The following is a 20,374-nucleotide window of genomic DNA, read 5'->3' on the forward strand; positions in this document are numbered from 1 at the left end:
GGTGGGGTGCAGAGAATTTCTCCCCGAAACTACTTTGGGGGGCCGAACACGTTGGCACTCGGCCCCCTGAAGTTTCAGGGAGAAATTCTCCCCCATCCCTAATTTGCAGGCAGGAAATCTGTGGCTGCCCTCCATTTCCTCTCCTTCAACAACTGGTTGGTCAGTCATTCTTTATTTATTGAGTAGGTAGTAGCTCGGTAACGAACGAAAGGGCTCCAGTGTGGATCCTATCTAGGTTCAATTGCTTTGTCTGCATCCAAACAGTCATCAACACCATCATCATTAATTTGTTATTTGTAGGAACCCCCCGATCTGACTCAGAGGCCACTTCAGGGCTTCTGAGGGAGGCCCAATTTGGCTCGGGCTGATTCAGGGGGCTCCCGACTCGCTTCAGCCTATGAAACCAAAGCAGGATTCAGACATCCAAATCCTGCTTCAGCCCCCCACAACATGCCACCCAGCCCCCAGCTCCTTACCTGGGCCCTTGTTCCATGGGGGGGGGGGACTGCCACCACTGGGGGAGGTGCTGCCGGGGATCCACTGCCAGTGCCTCCGGGGGGGCTGCTGCCAGGGAGTGCTGCCACTGGTGCCACTGGGGGAGCAGCTGCCAGGGAAGCCGCTGCTGCTGCCAGCTCGTAGGCCCTCTGGATGCATGCCAGCAGCTATCTTTTTGTTCTGGGGGATGGGGGGAGCCATTTTTAAAATGGCAACTCCCTGTATTTCCAGAAATACAGGGAGTTGCCATTTTAAAAATGGCTTCCCCCCTCCAGAACAACAAGATGGCTGCTGGCGCACGTCCATAGGACCCAGGTAAGGAGGTGGGGACTGGGTGGCGGCATGGCGGCTGGGCTTCTGGATCATGCTGAAGCACGCTGAAGCACACCGAAGTGCTTCGGAGTGACCCGCTTCACTTTGGGCTGCTTCGTGCCCCCTCTGCCTTGCCTCAGAGGTGGCTCGAAGCACCCTGCTTTGATTTGGAGCTTGGGCTTCAGGCTGAAGCAGTGCACAGGCCTAGTTATATGTGTATGATTTATTGCAAGTCACATGATTTTTTTCTGAGAAAAGCAGGGGAAAACATCTTCTACCTAAACAAATCACAAGCATGAAAACAACTAAATAAAGCCAGCATACTGATACTTTACTAGACAACAGATCTGGGTCACAAAACTGAGCTGCTTCTGGATTCATCTGATTAAAATACAGTATTATCAGTGAAAGGGTAATATTATCATAGCAATTATGCTTCTGCAGGGAAGGAAAGGAGCAGTAAAACTTGGCACTCATAGGGTGGTGGCTGTCCCATCAGGCACTTTTTTCCTCTCTTTCCTCTACATGTAATGGCCTTTGATATTTGTTTTCATAGTTGACATAATTCTGCCCCCCCTCCCAATACACACACACACACACACACCCCAATCCCCCAGATCTTCACGGGCATGGTGTGCCAAGACATAGCTGTGTGTAAATTATTGTTTATTAAACAAGTGTTCCCACACTCTGGCTGAATCTACACATAGCAGTTATACCATTATCATACCGTTATCATAACTATTGGTACCCATTGGTGTCATGTGTACCAATAGTTATGATAATGGTATGATAACGGTATAACTGCTATGTGTAGATTCAGCCTCTGACTAGCCCAACACACCTTATTGGGCACTAGGTTGCCTAGTTTTAGCTCTGAATGTCTGTTGAATGTAGTACAGGATTAGCACATAATGACAACTCATGATTCAATGACAATCCCATACTCAACTCAAATTATGTTGTTCTTACATGTGAGCCAGGGCTCCTTCTCTCTGTTCTAGAATGGCTCATTCTGCAGTGTTTTGCTTGTTTCCTTTTAACACTTTTTTCTAACTGGCTTCAACAAATCTCAAGCGTTACTTGCATTATAATCCTTCGAAATACAGTTTAGCTTCAATGTTTTCCTCATAAGGACCTTGTAGCCCAGGCTGGGCTTCCTTGCACCTCTTGGTCCAAGTAAATCCCCAGCCCGCCCAGCCCTGCCCTGCTGCCATCCTATACCTGTCTTATTGTGGATAGCAGTGCAAATCCCCCTTTAAATTCTGTGTTTATAGAATGTAATTCATGTCTTTTTAATCATTTGCTGACATTCATAATTTCAATGACCACACCAATTCTAGCTAAATCAAAACCTTTTTGGAGGCATTAGTTATTGTGCATGTTTATGTAAACAGAGTAATACTAATCAACTTAAATAACATACCACACTCTTGTGGATTATATGGCTAAATAATGAGTGTCTTTCTAGTTACTGATAACTTAAGTGCATGGTTGGTGATACGTATTGTCTTGCAAGTCAGAGAAATCCTCAACAGATTCAAATGAGTACGGATTTCTATGAATCTGACCCACAGATCCACAGTGGACTGACTTTTACGGAGTCTTGCAGATTTTACAGACTTACAAACTTTAAAAAAAAAAAAACTTCGGGGGGGATTTGCACAATTTTGTTCATTTGTAAATGCAAATTAGTGCAAGTGTGCAATAGATAGGGATGTCAGAGAATTCCGCCATGGACCTCAATGAGGCTGGATTCAAAGGAATCCAGTCTCTGGAGTCTGCAGCAGAATGGATCCCTTACCTCCGCCACCTCCCTGGAACTGTCCAGAGCCGGGTCCTGCCCGCAGCGACTCTGTGGGTCTGCGGAGCTGCCGGCCAGCTTCATATCGCCAGTGATATGGCCACCATTGTCGTGCCGTATCGCTAGGTTAAGGGCTGACTCCGGACACAAATGGCGTCCACTATGCCACTGTTGTTGTTGTTGTTCACTCGTTAAGTTGTGTCCGACTCTTAGGCAGCCATAAAGCTCTTAGATTAAGCTAAATGCAGCTGTAAATTTAGGCTAGCCTATCACAGGGAAAACCACAGACACAAATGGCGTAGCGGACGCCATTTGCAGCCGTAAAGCCCTTAGTTTAAGCTAAATGCAGACATTTATGGCTGCATTTAGCTTAATCTAAGAGCTTTACAGCTGCAAATAACATAGTGGACACCATTTGCATCCGGAGTCAGCCCCTAATCTAGCGATATGGCATGGCAATGGGGGCCATCCGTGTCGCTGGAGATAAGGAGCTGGCAGCCGGCTCTGTGGAATCACTGCGGGGAGGCACTGGCCAAAGAGGATTCCAGGGGGAGGGACAGATTGCCTCCCTCCATGGGCAGATTCCCCCCTGGAATGACAGGTAGGGAATCAGCCTATCCCTAGCATAGCACAAGTGCACATTTGCAAACAAATAAAATTCTCGTACAAAAAATCCAATTCTGTCAATGAAGGGACGACAAAACAAAATTGGCCTGACAATCTTTGCAAAACACAGGAGGCATCTCCATGAGAGATTTACTCCAAGCTGGCTGAGTGTGGAGGCTGTTCGGGATACATGATATTGTGGCGATCCAGCAGCCACCCCAGAGCTTACCAGGGAAAACCCGGATTTCCTGAGACTACTTAAAGTCCGATTCTTTTCCTTAAGTTGGGTTCTCCCCAGTATAGTTGCTGTGTGCCCCTTCCCTGCATTGACCTCGGTTATGCTAGCCCTGCCCAGGGGTGTGCCTTTCACTGTAACCCCGGTCAAGGGGTGTTTCCTGTGTGTTTCCCATCCCTGCACAAACCTGTTAGTGTCTCCTCAGAAGTAACTCCCACTGTGCTGAATGAGGCTTGCCCTCTGAATGCCCACATCAGAACTTACAGAGGTCCCCCTCAACGGACATAGCACAGTTTAAAGCCCAATTCCCCAAGTGCGGTAAAGTTCGAGGCTCTGATTCTCCTTTGTTTGGTTTAATAGAGATCTGCAGGTTCAAATGGGGGTTGGTTTCCATCTTTGTGTTTACTGCTGTCTTTCCCACAACAAACCCATTAGTGTCTCCTTGGAAGTAACTCCCATTGTGCTGAATGAGGTTTGCTCTCTGAATGCCCACATCAGAATTTACAGAGATCCCCCTGAATTGAATATGGAGTTTAAGGCTGAATCTACACATAGCAGTTTTACCGTTACCATACTGCAATGATAATGATATCATACTGCAATGTGCTATTGATGCACAGCACATGACACCAATTGGGCACCAATAGTTATCACTGCAGTATGATAATTAGGGGTGGACGAAAGTCACTTACCTTTCGTCGAAGCTTGTTTGCGGTGGGGGGGAGGCGCTTCGCTGCTCCCCCCGCGAAGTTCAGGCAAGGGGGGGAGGCTTCCCGCCTCACCCCGGCCGAAATTCAGGCCGGGGGGGAGGCTTCCCGCCTCGCCCCGGCCGAAATTCAGGCCGGGGAGGAGGCTTCCCGCCTCGCCCGGCCGCGAACTCCAAAGTTTTTTTTAAAAAAAAAACGCCCCCGTGATAGGCTACGTGACGATTAACGTAGCCTATCACGGCTAGATCTGCAAAGTCAGCCGTGATAGGCTACGTTAATCGTCACGTAGCCTATCACGGGTGACTTTAAAAAAAAAAAAGCGCGTACGCTAATGGCGGCCCCCATAGGGAGCCGCCATTCGCGTTCCTTATTTGGTCGCTGTAGTCTACGTAAATCTTTTTTTTTTTTAAGTCACCTGTGATAGGCTACGTGACGATTTACGTAGCCTATCACGGCTGACTTTGCAAATCTAGCCGTGATAGGCTACGTTAATCATCACGTAGCCTATCACGGGGGCATTTTTTTTTTCTTTGATTGGAATGGCGGCGGCGGCAGCCAGTCGAAAGACCGGCTGCCGCTCCCACCCCGCACGAACAGCCGCCGAACCTCCGGCCGGACCCGCCGCTGGGAGGGACATTCGGCGAAGGTAAGTCCCGTCCCGGGGGGGGGTGCGGGGGGCAGGGGGGTGCGGAGGATTTCTCCCCGAAACTTGTTCAGGGGGCCGAACACGTTGGCGCTCGGCCCCCCGAAGTTTCGGGGAGAAATTCTCCGCCATCCCTATGTTAAAACAGATGTGTAGATTCAGCCTAAACCGCTGATTCCCTAAAGCCTGAAAAGCACATTACTGAACCTATGGTTCTCCAAGGCTTGGTTTATTGCTTTGGGAAGTAACTACTTCACACCTTTGTTGTAGAGATCCATGCAGTTAGAAAGGGGGCTAGTTTCCCATCGCTGTATCCCTGCCCTTTCCCAGCAGAAGCATATGTGTGTCTACTCGGAAGTAACTCCCATTGTGCTCAATGAGGCTTGCTCCTGAAATACAGGTGCATCTGGACTTTCAGGGGAAAGGAGAGAGGGGTGAGGGGGGAAGCCTATCTTATTGGTTGAGCAGCCCCTGCCAGTCAGATGACTTTCACTCCAACCCCCACCCCCACCTGGAAGTATGTTCTGTGAAGTGATCTTTACTGGTGCAGAGAACTTGCTCGTGGAGCCCTGCATGGACCAAAGCTCAGCAAAGCTGATTCCTTTAAAAAAATCCAGTAAGCATCCATTGACTTCTCCTTCTATTGTCATGGAGACACGGCCACAGACAGAGAGGATTTAACAAAATCCGTACATCCCTACTTGTAAGTGAGGTATGATGGGTTCTGTGCTTAAATTGTTGTTGGCTTTCTCTTTCTTATGCAGCACTTTACACAGTGCCTTGAATTACTGTGGGTTATGGTTGCTTATTGGAGCCATTGCCTCATGGAGAACTTTCTTGAAGAAATTTGTTTTCCTGACACTGGAGATTGGCAAAAGGTGAAAAGAGACTGCCTCTGGCTAAGCACTAAATTGTTCTAATGAATGATATCCAAAATATAGAGTATCTCAGATAACTACACAGTGGAGTGTGTAGGAAGCAATAGCCCTGGTCACAAGACAGATTTTAGAATATGACTGTGCAGGGGGGAGGGGGCAGCACTGTATCCACTGGCCCTGCCTCTGTCCACACTGTCATGCGGAGAAGGTATGAACAGAGCCTGCACACATGTGCACACAGAATCTTTGTATTTGTGCCCAGGGACCCTGCAAAATGCAGAGTTCTGAGTCATGAGGCCAGAGCCTAAGCTTTAGTTAAAGAACTTTAGTTATATGATTGATTTAAAACGTTCTGAGCTAGTAATGACATATTTACAAGGATAAATATCTAAATAAATATCAAATAGTACTAGATTTTATGGCACAACACCTAAGCTAGCATGTGCCATGCACGTAGTTTAAGAAATAAAATAAAAATAACTTTAGGAATACATGTCAGCTTTTCACCAAACTAGCTAAATGTACACCCTTGCAATACCTTAGAATGCCTTACCTAAGGGCAGATAGTACAACTCATGTCTGTTTGGCTGAAGCCTCCCTGGAGGAAACCATCTTCCCAGAAGAAAAATGGCCATTACTGGAGTGAGCAAGCCAGCCGCAGTGTGTGTTTATAACTGGAGGAAGTGGAGGTTTAACAGTAGTTTGGGTATTCAAGGTTTAACAGACAACACAACCCCCTTTCTACCTGGTTTCCTTTGACCCCTGTTTGCTTTTTAAATATAAACTTCTGAACATGTATTATACATTATATTATATGTATAATATAACTCACTTCAAGGCTGTATACAGGGAAATATAATATATCCAACTATATAAGCTAGGTTTGTACATAGTCACTCAACTTGGTCATCTGGTGAGTAAAAATCACTCCTAGGTGATCAGGAAAAAGGCTTTGTGAACATTTGTGTCCTTCCCTCTCCCCTCACCCTGCTGTGCCTTTTATGCCACAATTGATTAACATAGCTGCATCTGGGCACACTAGCTAGTGAGGAGAAGAAGAAGAAGTAGTTCTGAGCTAGTAATGATGTATTTACAGTGATGAACTAAATCTCTAACAGCACTAGATTTTATGGCACAACAGCACCTAAGCTAATGTGTCATGCACATGGTTTCAAAGATTAAAATAAAGATAAAGGCATGACAATACAATTTTGCAGTTAACAGCAACATATTTGCTCAATTGTCTAAGTAATTAGCATCTTTAAATGCCAACGTAGTTGCAATATTGAGAGCAATTTTACAGTTCGAGAGCAAGTAGGTAGGCTCCTATGTGTTTCACCTAAGGAAGGAGACAGATGTGGGTAACAGCTGGATTTTATATTTTCAAAAGAGTTTATTTCTTCATCCCAGCAGTCCTACGCGCAACCTGAAACCATCACAGCAGCACCAAATAGAGCCTAGTCTCAGCGGAGCCTGAAGGCTGCTGTTTCAGTGGGGCTGTGCATCTGCTCTGGGGTTCAGTCAGAACTCTGAAGGAGCTGTCCAAGCTGCTGAACCCATTTTGTGGATCTGATTCAGCACTACGAATAGCTCCTTTAGAGTTCTGACTGAAACCCACAGTAGATTTACTGCCCCACTGAAAAAGGAGCCTCTGCTGCCTATTCTCCTACTTCACATTCCATCTAAGTTGGACTCTAGGATTCAACATCAGCCAGCATCCCCACCTTGCCCCTGCTTTGTTTACCATCTAGCCTGATGAAGAGTTCTGGAGAACTCAAAAGATGGCACACAGCAGCCTGACATTTTGGTTGGCCTAATAGAGATTTTGGTTATTGCCCTAATATAGATTTCCGAATTTTTTCTTATGGCCAGCACAATAACTTCAGCTCATTCTGTTCTGTTAATTATATACTTATCCCACTTTTCGAACAAAAATCACCTCCCAAAGCAGCTTCCAACAATTAAAATCCAATACACAATTTCCACTGGCAAGTTCTCTCTGTATACATGTCAATGAGACATGGGCCTCCAGCTTGCCAACAAAAAGACAAGGCACACCAAGGAAGAGGGGAAGGTAGGAGAGGGAGATCCATGCTGATGATGCCAGAACAAAGAGGGGAGTTGTTGTCAAATACAGACATTTATGTCCAGCAGGACCAGCCCAAGGAATTCTGCTCCTTGAGGTGGAGCAGCAAACCTCCCACCCACACCCATGTCGATGCACGTAGAACCCGAGGTAAGCCAAGTTATTTTGGCAGAAAATTCCCCCTTCTTGCCAGCAAAGCAATACTAATACACTAATAATACATTAAGTAACACTGCCCTTTCCTGACACCCATACCCAGGTAGCTGAGGCAGCTGCCCCGCTCTGCCTAATGGTAGGGCCAGTCTTGGGCACCCAGCTGATCTTCTTTTACTGGCGTTCTTCCTGATGAGGAAGTGGCACATGATAAAAGAGATTGTGATTGAAAAACAAACCAACCAATGCTAGCTTAAGGGGTCAGTCAGCGATTGAAATAAATAAAATGTGTGCTGCCAGGATATATAAGCCATTAGAGTTTTCAAAGCCAACACTGTTGCAGTGGATTTGAAAACAGTCATGTGAGGCATATAGTTTATTTTATTTTATTATTTTATTTATTACACAAATGTGTGTGTGTATTCACAAAGTTATCAAAGTGGTGAGTTTTAGTGTCATTGCCACTAAAATATAGAAAAAAAAACACTACAATAAAACACTACCATAATAAATAATGGTTAATTAACAATACAACTATACTCTCTGCTATATACTGCAGACTATAAGTGGCTGGGTCACACCTCAGGGAAAGCCTGTGGGAAGAGATGGGTCTTAAGAAGATGTCTAAGGTAGGGATGGCAGAGAATTTCTCCCCGAATCTTAGGGAGGCTGAGCGGCGAGGCATTTGGCCCCCCAAAAATGTTGGGGAAATTCTCTGCCGGCCCCCCCGCCCCCCCCCGGGATGGGACTTACCGTGGCCGAATGTCCCTCTCGGCGGCGGGTCCCGGCAGCGGTTCGGCGGCAGTTCGGCGGGGGCGGGGATGGCGGCCGGTCTCCCGACCGGCTGCCACCGCCGCCATTGCAAAAAAAAAAAAGTGCGGTAAAAAAAAAAAAAACACCCGTGATAGGCTACGTAACGATTTACGTAGCCTATCACGGCTAGATCTCCAAAGTCAGCCATGACAGGCTACGTAAATCATCACGTAGCCTATCATGGCTGACTTTGGGGGGAAAAAAAAAGCGCGTACGCAAATGGTGGCGGCCCATGGGCACCGCCATTTGCGTTCCTTATTTTGGCACGTCTAGTCTATGTAAACATTTACGTAGACTACGGTGAAAATAAGGGAACGCTATTTGCTATTTTCCCATGGGCGCCGCCATTTGCGTACGCGCTTTGTTTTTTTTTTCAAAGTCACCCATGATAGGCGACGTGACGATTTACATAGCCTATCACGGCTGACTTTGGAAATCTAGCCATGATAGGCTACGTAAATCGTTACGTAGCCTATCATGGGTGTGTGTGTGTTTTACTTTTTTTTCGCAGCAGGGTAGACGGGGCGCTTCCACCCGGCCTGAATTTCGCCGGCGAGGGATGGGGCGCCTCCCCACCGGCCTGAATTTCAGCCGGGCGAGGCGGGGCGCCTCCCCCCCCTCGCCTGAACTTCGGGGGGAGAACCGAAGCGCCTCCCCCCCACCGCGAAGCAAGCTTCGAGAACAGGTAAGGGACTTTCGCCCATCCCTAGTCTAAGGGTAGAAACCTATGCATGTTTTGACAGAAAAAAGTCCTACAACTCCCAGCAAGCATCTAACGCTGAAACTGTGGGTGCCTGTCCAATGACAATTTGTAATGTGTCCTAGAGGGTGGGTGCTGCGACACTAAATGTTCTGCTGCAAATTCTGTTGAGGTGAACCTCAGGAACTAGGCCATAAAAATGCACCATATACATGGCTTAAAAATAAAAGGAGAGAGAAGAATGCGGCCATAAAGTTCCCGAAAAAGAATAATGAGTCTACTGTTGAGACATTTGCACTGGGCTACACGAAAGTCAGTGTAGAAGCAACAGAGGGATCTTTTCCCCTTTTGATGTAGTGCAACACTGTTGGTGCGCCGGAAAAAGCTTAATAGCTCCCTGGGCTGGGCTGCTCCTGCTAATCACCCCCTGGGCTGCTGTCAGTAACGCAGCAAAGTGGTGCATCTCACAGAACAGCATCCTTCCCAGCTTCCCTCTGCATCACCTTCCCTCTTGCCCCCGCTTCATTATCTCTGCAAAATTCTGCTCCACATCATTCAGCTGCATTCTGGCATTTGCTGGGTTTTTCTCTTGCCCTGTGACTCTGCAGCATCACGCTTTTAAAGAGCCAACGTAAAAGCTTACACTCTCCCTCCCTCTGCTTCCCACCTTCCTTCCTTGTATGTATCTGCTTTCCTCAGCATCCCCCCTGTTCAAGGGCTTTGAAATGGTACAGTCCCACTGCCAACAGATGGGAGATGAGAGATCTAGACATTGCTGGAATGTAAGAGCATCATCAGAGGCAGGCTGCAGTCAGAGGGCCTGGAGCAACCCTAGGGCGAGCCAATAATAACCCAGAGCCAACCAGCTGCTAAGAGACAAGGAGCAGAGGGGAGGGGGACTCATCTGCCTTCCTCTGAACTGCCATCCTTGGAAGCAGAGGAGCATCGTTCAGCAGGAAAACATGACGCAGGGAAAGGTAGGTTGGGAGCAGGACCTGGCTGGGGCACTACTAACAACCACCAAGGTAGTTTTCAGGGGCTACGCAGAATTAAGCCGAGAGACAGGGGTAAATAAAACTGTGGCATTTGTGTCAGCTTCGCCGAATGTATTTTTAAAGAGGAAAACATCCATCTGCTTGCTCTGTAGATCAGGTCCCTGCTACAAAAAGAGATGAGAGAAGAGATGTATTATTGTTGAATATGGTCACTCACAGGGCTAATGAAGGGATTGCACTCAATCACCCTGTCTTATCCCATATTGTCCCAAAAGGATTTGTGCTCCTTCCAAACCTTACAAGTACTACCAAGATCCTGGATAATCAGAAATCATGATTTTGATTCACCCAGGGGATTGAACTATAGGAGGTGCAATTTCATCCTACCCCCAAGTCAGGCAAAAGCAGACTTTACTTTAAATCCCTGTCTGGGGATTCCCTATCCCCATTTTTATTCTAGAATAAGGGGGCCTGATCCAGACTGGGACCCTTGCATGAGTGGTAGGGGGGCTTTTAAGGTCCAGATAGGAGGGCCTTCACCTATTCTAGAGTAAAAATGAAAACAAGATGTAGCCGCTAGATATAGATGTCAAGTAATGTCCATTTTGGCCCTGGGAACACAGTCAGTTGCCATGGGAACACAGCAACAGCATCCAGTGAATGCTTCAAGGTTTTGGATGCATACTCTGGTCTTCAGGTCTCTATATGTTTGAGGATCCTGGGCAGCTAACAGTAATAGAGCCTATGAATCTATGGTGGTCCAAGTTCTGATGGCCAAAGTAGCTTATGTTGTCTATTCCATAATTCTGGGCCTTATGTGTGTACAAGAGGAGATATGTAACCCAGGGATGATTGCTCTGACATAGTCTCTTGCTTGTGGAACAGAACATGGCTAGGAGGGGAATGCTGCTGTTATAAGCTCAGATTACACTCCTTGCCTACTAGACTACGCACAAGGCAGGCACAAAATGCTAAATTTCTTGCACACAGCAGCAGCTGGACCTTTCGGTTAGTAAGCTATTTTTGCAAAGATCCATCATCACCTGTCTCTCCATCTGTTCCCCCCCCACCACCACTGTGTAGGTGCTTGTTTCCTTTGAATTAGGTCATCTCGATCCAGATGGCACTACACTGACGCAATTCCAGGATCACTCCTTGCATTTCTGAATTGTTTACTTGTTTAATGCCATTGCTGATTGGTTCAGGTTGCCCAGCTGCCATAGCTGAGGTATTATAATCTAGACAGGATTTGTGCTGCGGCTATGTGGACTGACTGCAAGGAGGCTCTCACTGGCTTGAAATAGCCGGGGTTTCATTTGCATTGTCTTTATGTAGCTGTGGGGTGTTGGATAATGTAATGACTTAACCCAAACTGAGCCTCCGGCTACCACGTTATGCAGGCTCACTAGGACGTAAAACCATCTGAGTTTAATAAGGTGTATTTTTTTTTCAATCAGTTGTTTTAATCAGGGGTCAAGTGACCCTGGGTCATGTTGTTGTTGCTGTTGTTTTAAAATACCTTCAAAATCGTGTGACATAAAGGAGGATATGTGTTTCCAAGCCATATTTGGACAAGCTGAACTGACATCAAGTCTCCTGGTTAGTTAGTGTGGGCTCTGTGGAGGGAAGAGTAGGAGAATTTGTAATGTTCTGGTAACACCCAGAGTCTACAGATCGAGCCTGTTCAGTCTTCTAAGTGGCTGTGTTAAGCGCAGAGTAACTCTAGCAAGCAATGGATCACTCTAGCAAAATGTGTGCAATTTAAATATGAACACACTTACAAAACAAAATGGCATATGTAAATAAATTCTGGCCTTTATAAAAAAAGGCAGGGTGGGGAGGAAAAGACTGTTTGCTTACACTTGACCTTACCAGATACTCCCTCCCTTCCTTCCTCCCTTCCTTCCTCCCTCCCTCCCTTCCTTCCTTCCTCCCTTCCTTAAGGGCGCAATCCTAGACAGTGGCTAGATGGCCATAGGATACGTTGGTTTCCAGGAACTGACCTCAGAGCCCCTGCTCTGAGATTGGTTCCTGGAGAATTGACCTTTCTCCCCTCCCATGTTACCTCGTAGGCAGCACAGAATGGCCCCATGCTCCATGCTCGGAAGAGGAGCATGGAGCAGCAAAAATGGGGCGTTCCAGGGTGGGGAAAGCGGAAATGCCAGTACGATGCATCCAACTTGTTGTCCAGCAGCCACTTCCCCCGCTCCGCCTTCCCTCAGCTAGATAGCTGAAATCAGCTGTCTAGCCGCAAATGCAGGGCGGCTAAAGCACAGAGGGGACAATCCCCTCCATGCTTCTCCTGCGCTGCATTGGATAGGCAGTCGCCTCCGAGTTCAGAGGCGGCTGCCTATTCCAGTAGGATTGCTCCCTCCAGTAATGAAAGCGCCATGAACTCAAGCTTCTGAGTATTTATTGGCTCCTTCAAATACTGTTGACTAACATGCAAGCTCTCCCAATGCTTGAAAACACACCTTGTGAAAAGGCCCATTTCTAGGATTCTGATGTATAAAATTGTGGGGAGCGCTAAATATTTATGTTTGATTTCGGTCTGTAGACCAGGGTTGCAGAACTTCAGGCCTGGAGGCCAAATCCAGCTTTTGAGGGTTCCCCAGAAGGTCACACCCCCTTCTCCTGGATCCAACCCCTATCCCCAACCACCAGTTATCTCTTGGCTTCTGTGCAATTTTCCCCCATCCTAAAAGGTCAGAATGCCTCTCCCAAGGCTTAGTTACTGGCCATAAGAGTTTTATGCTAATATATGCTGATATGTTTGGCCTTGCCCCTTTTGCCTTCGGGCCTGGCCACCGCTGGAATGTGGCCCCCAAGAGCGTCTCTGAAATCAAATGATTCAAATGAATAAAATGGAATTCAGCCTTCAGATTGAAAGAGGTTCTGCACCCCTGTGTAGGTATTCATACCTGAAAAGCTCCGTTCAGGCCTGCAAGCAGCTGTGTGGGTGGGTGGCTGCCTGAGGTGTGCTCATGTTGAAGCTGCTGCATGTGGCAAACCTTCCTTGTCCATCAGGTCCCTACTTGGTTTTGATGATTTTCAACATACCAGATTTCTTTAAAAAAACAAATGAATGAACTGGAGATCCCAGGGACTGAATCTGGAATTTCCTCCATGCAAAGTCTGTGTTCCACCACTGAGCTATGGTACCCCATTATGTTTTATAGCACCCCAGCTATTCTAGTGAAGTAGTAGCCCTTCATATTAAGCTCCAAACAAAAACTGTGTTAGCAGTTGTAAAGCATCAGAGATTCCTGCAGCATTTCTTCTGGGTCAGCTCCAGAGGGTGGCAAGGTTGGGCATTTACCAGCGTCCCAAGGTTAGCTGGGGCCCGTTAACCACACAGTGCCACCATTCTCAGTGGGCATGGAAAACCTAAGAAGGCCAGAGGCAGGTTGAGCAGATTCTCAGTTTGTATGCCTTACCTCTTCCAAGCTAAGAGGCCTGTGGAGGGTTCATTGCCCCCACAAAATCCTGGAGTCCCCTCTCCATCCTGCCACAGGTAAAGTTTATGCACAGGGCTGTTGTAATTTATTTTTAATATTCCATTTTCTCTTTTGCTCTGCAGCTCTCAGTGAACAACAAGCCTGCACACTCTGAAGGGCAACAGGGAGATGCAGAAAAAAAGGACAACCCAACTGTCCCATCAGCACCTCCAACCTATGAAGAGGCGACTTCAGCTGAAGGGATGAAAGCAGGGGCATTCCCTTCCCCTTTGAATGTTCCTCTTCACCCCACCTGGGCATATGTGGATCCCAGTGAGTTCTCAGGGTTGTTTTTTTTTAAAGTGTTCTGAAATGTAGTGACTTATTATTCTACCTGATTCAGTGTGGTGGGATCATGGAAGACCTGAAAGTCACCCCCCTCACACACACACACACACACACACACACGTTCTGGCTTGTCCTGCCCAACTCTGGGGTTGAATGCAGCATTGCCCCCACACCTGAATACCCTTATGTTGGGCATACAGAGTGGAAATGTAAGGGTTGGTGCAGATTCAACACCAAACCATGGTTTGCACTACCTATAATTTAGACTCGAAAGTGTTATTTGTGTTCCAGACTCCCTGCCTTCCCTGGAAATCCCTGAATGCCATCCAAAACAGTGCCCAATGTGGGTGGAGTAACACATCGAGCTATGGTTGGTTGATTCAGTGTAGCACCAAGCTTCAGACTATGACTTCAGATCCTGGTTTGGCAGCTGCTTGTAAGCCATGGTTTGTCAGTCATCATGCTAACCCATGGTTTGGCTTTGTGGTTTGGCATCATATCTGGACCACCTCGGAATATTTCATCTGATTTTCTAAGATATTCTTAGTTCATTTGTATATTGATTAATATAGGAAAGTGAGTACAAGAGCTTCTATAGTTGTCATGGTGCAATATGAATCAGTCTGTGCTAGGAAGACCCTTAGTTCTATTTTCTTTTTCATGGAAAAGTGCAGCATTAGCACACTTAAACTCTAAAACATTTTCCAAATGTTTGCAATTATCATCTCCCTTGTACCACTGTATAATTCAAAATGTTTCCACAAAGGTAACAGCAGAGGATCACTTAATGAGTTCCCAAATATTTGAATTAACACAGATGGTGGCTTGATGCAGATATAAGATTCCCAATCACCTAACCATGGTTAGGGAAGAGTGAGCACCTGCAGGCTTCTTTCCCCTCCTTTGAGCTACCTTGTATCAGAATTCTCGACTCCCTTACCTTCTTGGAACATACTGTGGTGCATCACTGCATCTTCACCACTGTAGACACAAACCTTGGTTAGGGTTGACATCAGTGCAGGATTACATTGTACCATGGTTAGCTCTCAAAAGTGCAGACTCAGGATGTACAGATTTTGTTAAATGGGTTAAATGTCTTTGTTTCATGGATTGTCAGGCGTGTTTTGTTCCATCATCCTCTCATTCACGGAATCTGATTTATTTACCAGAATTTTGTTCTACTTGTGTTAATTCACATTAGTGCTAATGCGCCCTTGCATGAATGCAATTAGTTAATGCAAATTAGCGCATTTGCATTGGCACTAATGCACACTTATGCTAATTGCTAATGCGCTAATGTGCATTAGTTAATGTGAATAAGTGCAAATCCCAACCCCAAAAGTGAAAAACTGGTCTGCAAATCCACAGAGTCCACATGACTTAGAGAAAAGTAGTCCACTGTGGAACCTGCAGGTGGCTTCATAGAAAAACATACTCATTTGAATCTGTTGCAGATTTCTCCAACATCCCTAGTGCAGGGAGGTCAATATTCTTGTGTGAGAGTTCAGGAGGGAGTGGAGAAAGGAGTATGTGAGGCCATGGGATGCTCCCAATCTCCTAACCATGACTAGGGAGCTGCACCTATGAAAAAGGCTGTTCAACAAATTCTCTATGATGAAGTAGAGCAGCCTTTCCCAACCTGGTGCCATCCAGATGTTGCTGGACTTCAACTCCCATCTGCCCCAGCCAGCATGGCCAGTGTTGTGGCATGCTGGGAGTTGCCAATGCCAACCAAAACATCTGGAGGGCCCCAGGTTGGGGAAGGCTGGCGCAGAGGATGGGAGAGTCCCTGTGCCACCCGAAGGTTCCGGACCTGTGCCATCACAATGATATGACCAGGGAGGGCCAGGCAACCTTTCAGAATGATGGCTCTCCCATTGCTCTTCACTATTTCTTCTAGCTGCTAGAGCCATCAGAAGACAATGGAAATGTTTAGCCTATGTAAAAGCAACACAAAGATGAAATCCCTGGAGAAATACAGTAAATGAAAATTACCGACAAATTAATGTTTAGCTTAGTGTAAAAATGGGTGTTTGGAAAACGGATTTAAAATAAGGTCAAAGTGGAGTGGCTGCCCAAAGGCAAGCCAGTGAAAAGGTATCAGTGAATGTTGTTTGTTACAGTGGTGGGTTTAGGTGCCCAACTGTCTGTGTTCATAATGTGAATGAGCTGATTTCAGCAATGGTGAATCCAGAGGATTTTTTGAGATGGAAATCTTGCAGCACAATGGCAGTTGTGCCGCAAAACTGGGGCTTGCCAGATAAATGCAATGAGTTTATTCTGCCCTGTCTCTGATTTGCTGTGTCTAGTGATCCAGGCCTTCCAAACAATTGCAACAACGATTCATAGTAAGTATTTCTGCACAATACCAGTGACCACAATGTCTTGACATCAGGATTGGGCCCTCCCTTTGGCCCCTGTGGAGTCATTCAAAGGTGCAGGGAAGGTTCTAGTCCTGCCATGGCAGCCCCACAGCCAACTTAGAGGCTCTGGATAAATATGTCCACAAAGGAACTACATTTCCTATGACACCAAGGGGCCCACACAGTGGTTGTAGCTGGGGATGTATGGACTGTGTAGAATCTGCTCTGTCTGTGTTTCATGGATTGTCTTTTGTTCCATTGTCCACGCACAGATGGCTGCAATTTCTTTTCCGTCATGTGGAAAAATACGCAAATAATTACGTGAGGTTTCTTAACATTTGACATAATTTACTTTAGTGCCCAACATCTAGCATATTGTCCCCCATTCCATTCAACTTTTCCTCAGCAGAAATATGTGTATTTTCCTATGGATAAAGATGAGTAAATTTGGGGAAAGTTTTTTTTTTTTAAGTCCACGGACTCCACCTGACCTGAGGGGGTTGTTCTGCAGCAGATTCCACCACTCAGATTCTTGGAAATCTGAGCTCATTTTAGGCTGTCTCGAATTTCTCCAGCACCCCTAGTAGTAGCATCCAGGTCCCCTGAACAGGCAACTCTTGTGCAACTTGTATGACAAATGAACTGAGCTGAGAGCCAGTGTGGTGTAGTGGTGAGACTGTTGGACTGGGAGCTGGGAGATCTGGGTTCTAGTCCCGACTCAGCCATGGAAGCTCACTGGGTGACTTTTGGCCCATCATAGTCTCTCAGCCCAGCCTACCTCACAGGGTTGTTGTTGTGAGGATAACATGGAGAGGAGGAGGATAATGTACACTGCCTTGGGTTCCTTGCAAGAGGAAAAAAAGGTGGGATATAAATGTAATAAATAAATATAAATAAATTTTCCCTGCACTGTACTGATTATGGGTGAGAAGCTAATGTGGTTCATTTTTTTATAAGAAATTGCCAAAATTCACAAATTTCTTCATAAATGGGACAGAAAGAATTTGGGATTTTTTTTTTAAAAAATGAATGGGGTAGGAACTGAAACTGACCGATTCATCCATAATCCAGGCCAACGCTTTGAATGCTCAGCTCTGAAAAGTCAGGGTTTCACTTCCTGCATATTCAGCCAGGCCCATGCTTGTAGTGCTGAATTAGGGTTGCCATCTCTTGTTTTCTGACAGCTATATGTCAGGCAGGTACAATATGCTCCTCTCCATACAGAGAATAGCTGCACCTATTGAATTTGACCTGTGCAAATGGGTGAGAATTTCCATTTGGTTCATTTTGCATGAGAGTTTCACATTTCTTTATAAAGGTCACAAACAGCTTGAGATTTTAAAAAATTCAAATGGAAGAAAAAGTGAAACTGACAAGCTTTGTCCATTGGTCATTTTTTCAAATCAACACTTGGTGCTACAGGCAAGGAGTGATGAACATCTGTGTGTGAACTGGCCCATAGATACCTCCTCCTTTTCACGTTCCATTGTAATCCTTGAGATCAGCTGAGAGCACATTCTTGACTAGGTAACTGAAGGTCTAGGGACTAATCTACCTACCCATTTAGCCCTTAGCATAGTCCCCGACCCAAGGGGACACAGACCCCTTATTATGTACATGAATTGCTTCCCCCTTGTACAAGCTGAGAGCCTGAGACACAGGAAGAGGGCCCTTTAAGCTACTCCCTTTCTGTGACCAGTAGTGGAGGGCCTGTCAGGGTTCATCCCTTATATATCTCATGCAAACAGAACTGTTTGGAAAGGTAAGGTGCATAAGAGATGACTTCTGATTGAGATGGTTTTGTTGTTCACATGGGAATATTATTGTTAGCATTATTGAATGTTAATGTATTTGCATCATTTGCTTGGATACAGCTGGACTGAAAATCACCGAAATCCAACTTCTGAATACTTTTTGGGGAGGGGCTGGCAATTTCAAGTGTCCCCCAAACTAGAGGGAGGGGGATTAATACAGCCCTAAACTTGGCAGTTCAGTGGTTAAAGAAGACTGAAGAATTTGAAAGCAGAGCTCTTGGCTTTTTACTATAGTTCAGGGAGCAGAATGAGATCTATCTGTTCGACAACAAGGAGAGGTTTTATTATGTCTGCTAGGTTTCTAACCCACCCCAGCCTAAGGGTTGAAAGCACGTAACAATGCATAAAACATCTCATAAAATGAGCAAAATTCCCGTCTCCTTTAAAAAAAAAAAACTTTGGAAAAATGTTTATTTTGCTGCTTCCTGTGATGGTGGGAGAAGCGGGACTGGGCCAAGACTGGTAGCAGTCAGCCTCCCTTCCCCTGCAGCATGTGCTTGGAATGATGCATTCTGGGGGAGGGGAGGGGCACTGGCAGGCACCAGCTGGAGCCCCCCCCCCCCCCCCGGAGCTATGCTGTTGCCACTGCCATTAAAGACCTTGGCAAAACTATACTTTTTCCATAAGGGGGAACCAGGAAGCCACCACTTGCCACTGTAGTAAGCACCCCCAACTGTCTAAACCAGAGGCACAGCACCATTTTCAGCTTAAGGGCCAAATTCCATTTCTGAGATACTTCTGGGGGTCACATTTCAGTGGTGGTGCCAAAGGCAAAAGGGGGCTGGGCCAAAATGCCAGCATACTGTAGCTTAAAGCTGTTACTGCCTATCACTAAGCCTTAGGAGAGGCGTTTCAAGCTTGCAGAATGGGGAAAAAGATGTACCAACACTGGGAAACCACCAAACAATCACTGGCTCAGAGGAAGGGGGGGCAAGAGGAATGGGGCATTGCTACCTGGAGAACCTCAGAGGGGTGGATTTGTCCCCTGGTCTGCACCGCTGGTCTGGACTCCTGGTCTGAACCATTTGAAAAAAAATGTCCCAATCCCTGCAAATCATGGAAATGACACACACATTTGCCACTTGCAAATGGGGTGGTGAACCTTGGGAGGCCATTTTTGTGAATCACCCAGAGAGCTTCGGCTATTGGGTGGTATAGAAAATAATAAATAAATAAATAAATAAATAAATAAATAAATAAATAAATAAATTTCACTCTTCCCTGGCCTGGCCTGGCTGATGAACATAGTAGGAGAAGGTTCTGTTGCTATCCATGCCAGAGGAGAGGGGAATTTGAGGTACACGCACACCTTTTTTGCCTATTGTCTTGATTCATGCTGGAGTCAGTTAGTCTGGCCCTTATGCCATTGTTCAATTCAAAACATGGCCCCTGTTCAATTTTATTTTTCACCGAGAAGGTTCTTGACAGTATGCCAAATGCCATCAGGGGCTCATATGGGGCTATCAGACAAATCTGCAATGGAATCAAATGAGTTTGGATTTCTATGAATGAATCTGACTCATGGATTCTGCAGCAGACCAGCTTTTATTGAGTTGCATGGATTCTGTGGACTTGCAGACTTTTTTTTTTTTTTACTTTCTGGAATTTTATGCAAATTTAATCCTAGAAAAATCCATAAAATAAAATAAAAAAAACACCAGCTGAAAATGCACATTTCCCCTATTGGCTGAAGTGTGAAAATATACATGGGGGGGGATTTGTGCATTTTCACCAGTACACATTTGCTCAAGTGCGCATTTGCACAAATTCAGGAATTTTTTTTAAAAAAACCAAAACAATTCCATCAAGGAGCAGATGATGGAATGAAAGGCACCTGACAATTTGTAAAACACAGATGGAATGGATTTTACAAAATCCTTACATCCCTAAGCACAGGGAAAGATACTGGGGATGGGGGTTGCCTGTAAATGTGGGATGTTCTTCCACTGTACCTCCACCAAAATGCATAGTCAATCACTGCCTGG

At 46.0% G+C, this 20,374-nt stretch overlaps 3 protein-coding genes across 3 annotated transcripts in view; 2 read left to right on the forward strand and 1 right to left on the reverse strand.

Moving 5' to 3' along the window:
* The window catches only part of LOC146353614 (aquaporin-2-like), a 64,114-nt gene extending 63,416 nt beyond the window's left edge, over window positions 1-698 (reverse strand). The window contains exon 1 of the mRNA XM_084832307.1: window positions 477-698. Coding sequence (XP_084688433.1) covers window positions 477-696 — 220 coding nt within the window. The 5' untranslated portion in view covers window positions 697-698. The remainder of the gene's footprint in view (window positions 1-476) is intronic.
* The window catches only part of LOC146353610 (exendin-4), a 491,914-nt gene that overhangs the window by 233,659 nt on the left and 237,881 nt on the right, over window positions 1-20,374 (forward strand). The gene's annotated exons all lie outside the window — the stretch shown is intronic.
* Window positions 7,893-20,374, forward strand: part of FAIM2 (Fas apoptotic inhibitory molecule 2) — a 74,239-nt gene continuing 61,757 nt past the window's right edge. Inside the window, exons 1-2 of the mRNA XM_084829755.1 lie at window positions 7,893-7,916; window positions 14,008-14,197. Coding sequence (XP_084685881.1) covers window positions 7,893-7,916; window positions 14,008-14,197 — 214 coding nt within the window. The remainder of the gene's footprint in view (window positions 7,917-14,007; window positions 14,198-20,374) is intronic.

This window comes from Heloderma suspectum, chromosome 2, assembly GCF_057233095.1.
Source record: "Heloderma suspectum isolate Gila_16-S chromosome 2, 16-S_ref, whole genome shotgun sequence".
NCBI lineage: Eukaryota > Metazoa > Chordata > Lepidosauria > Squamata > Helodermatidae > Heloderma > Heloderma suspectum.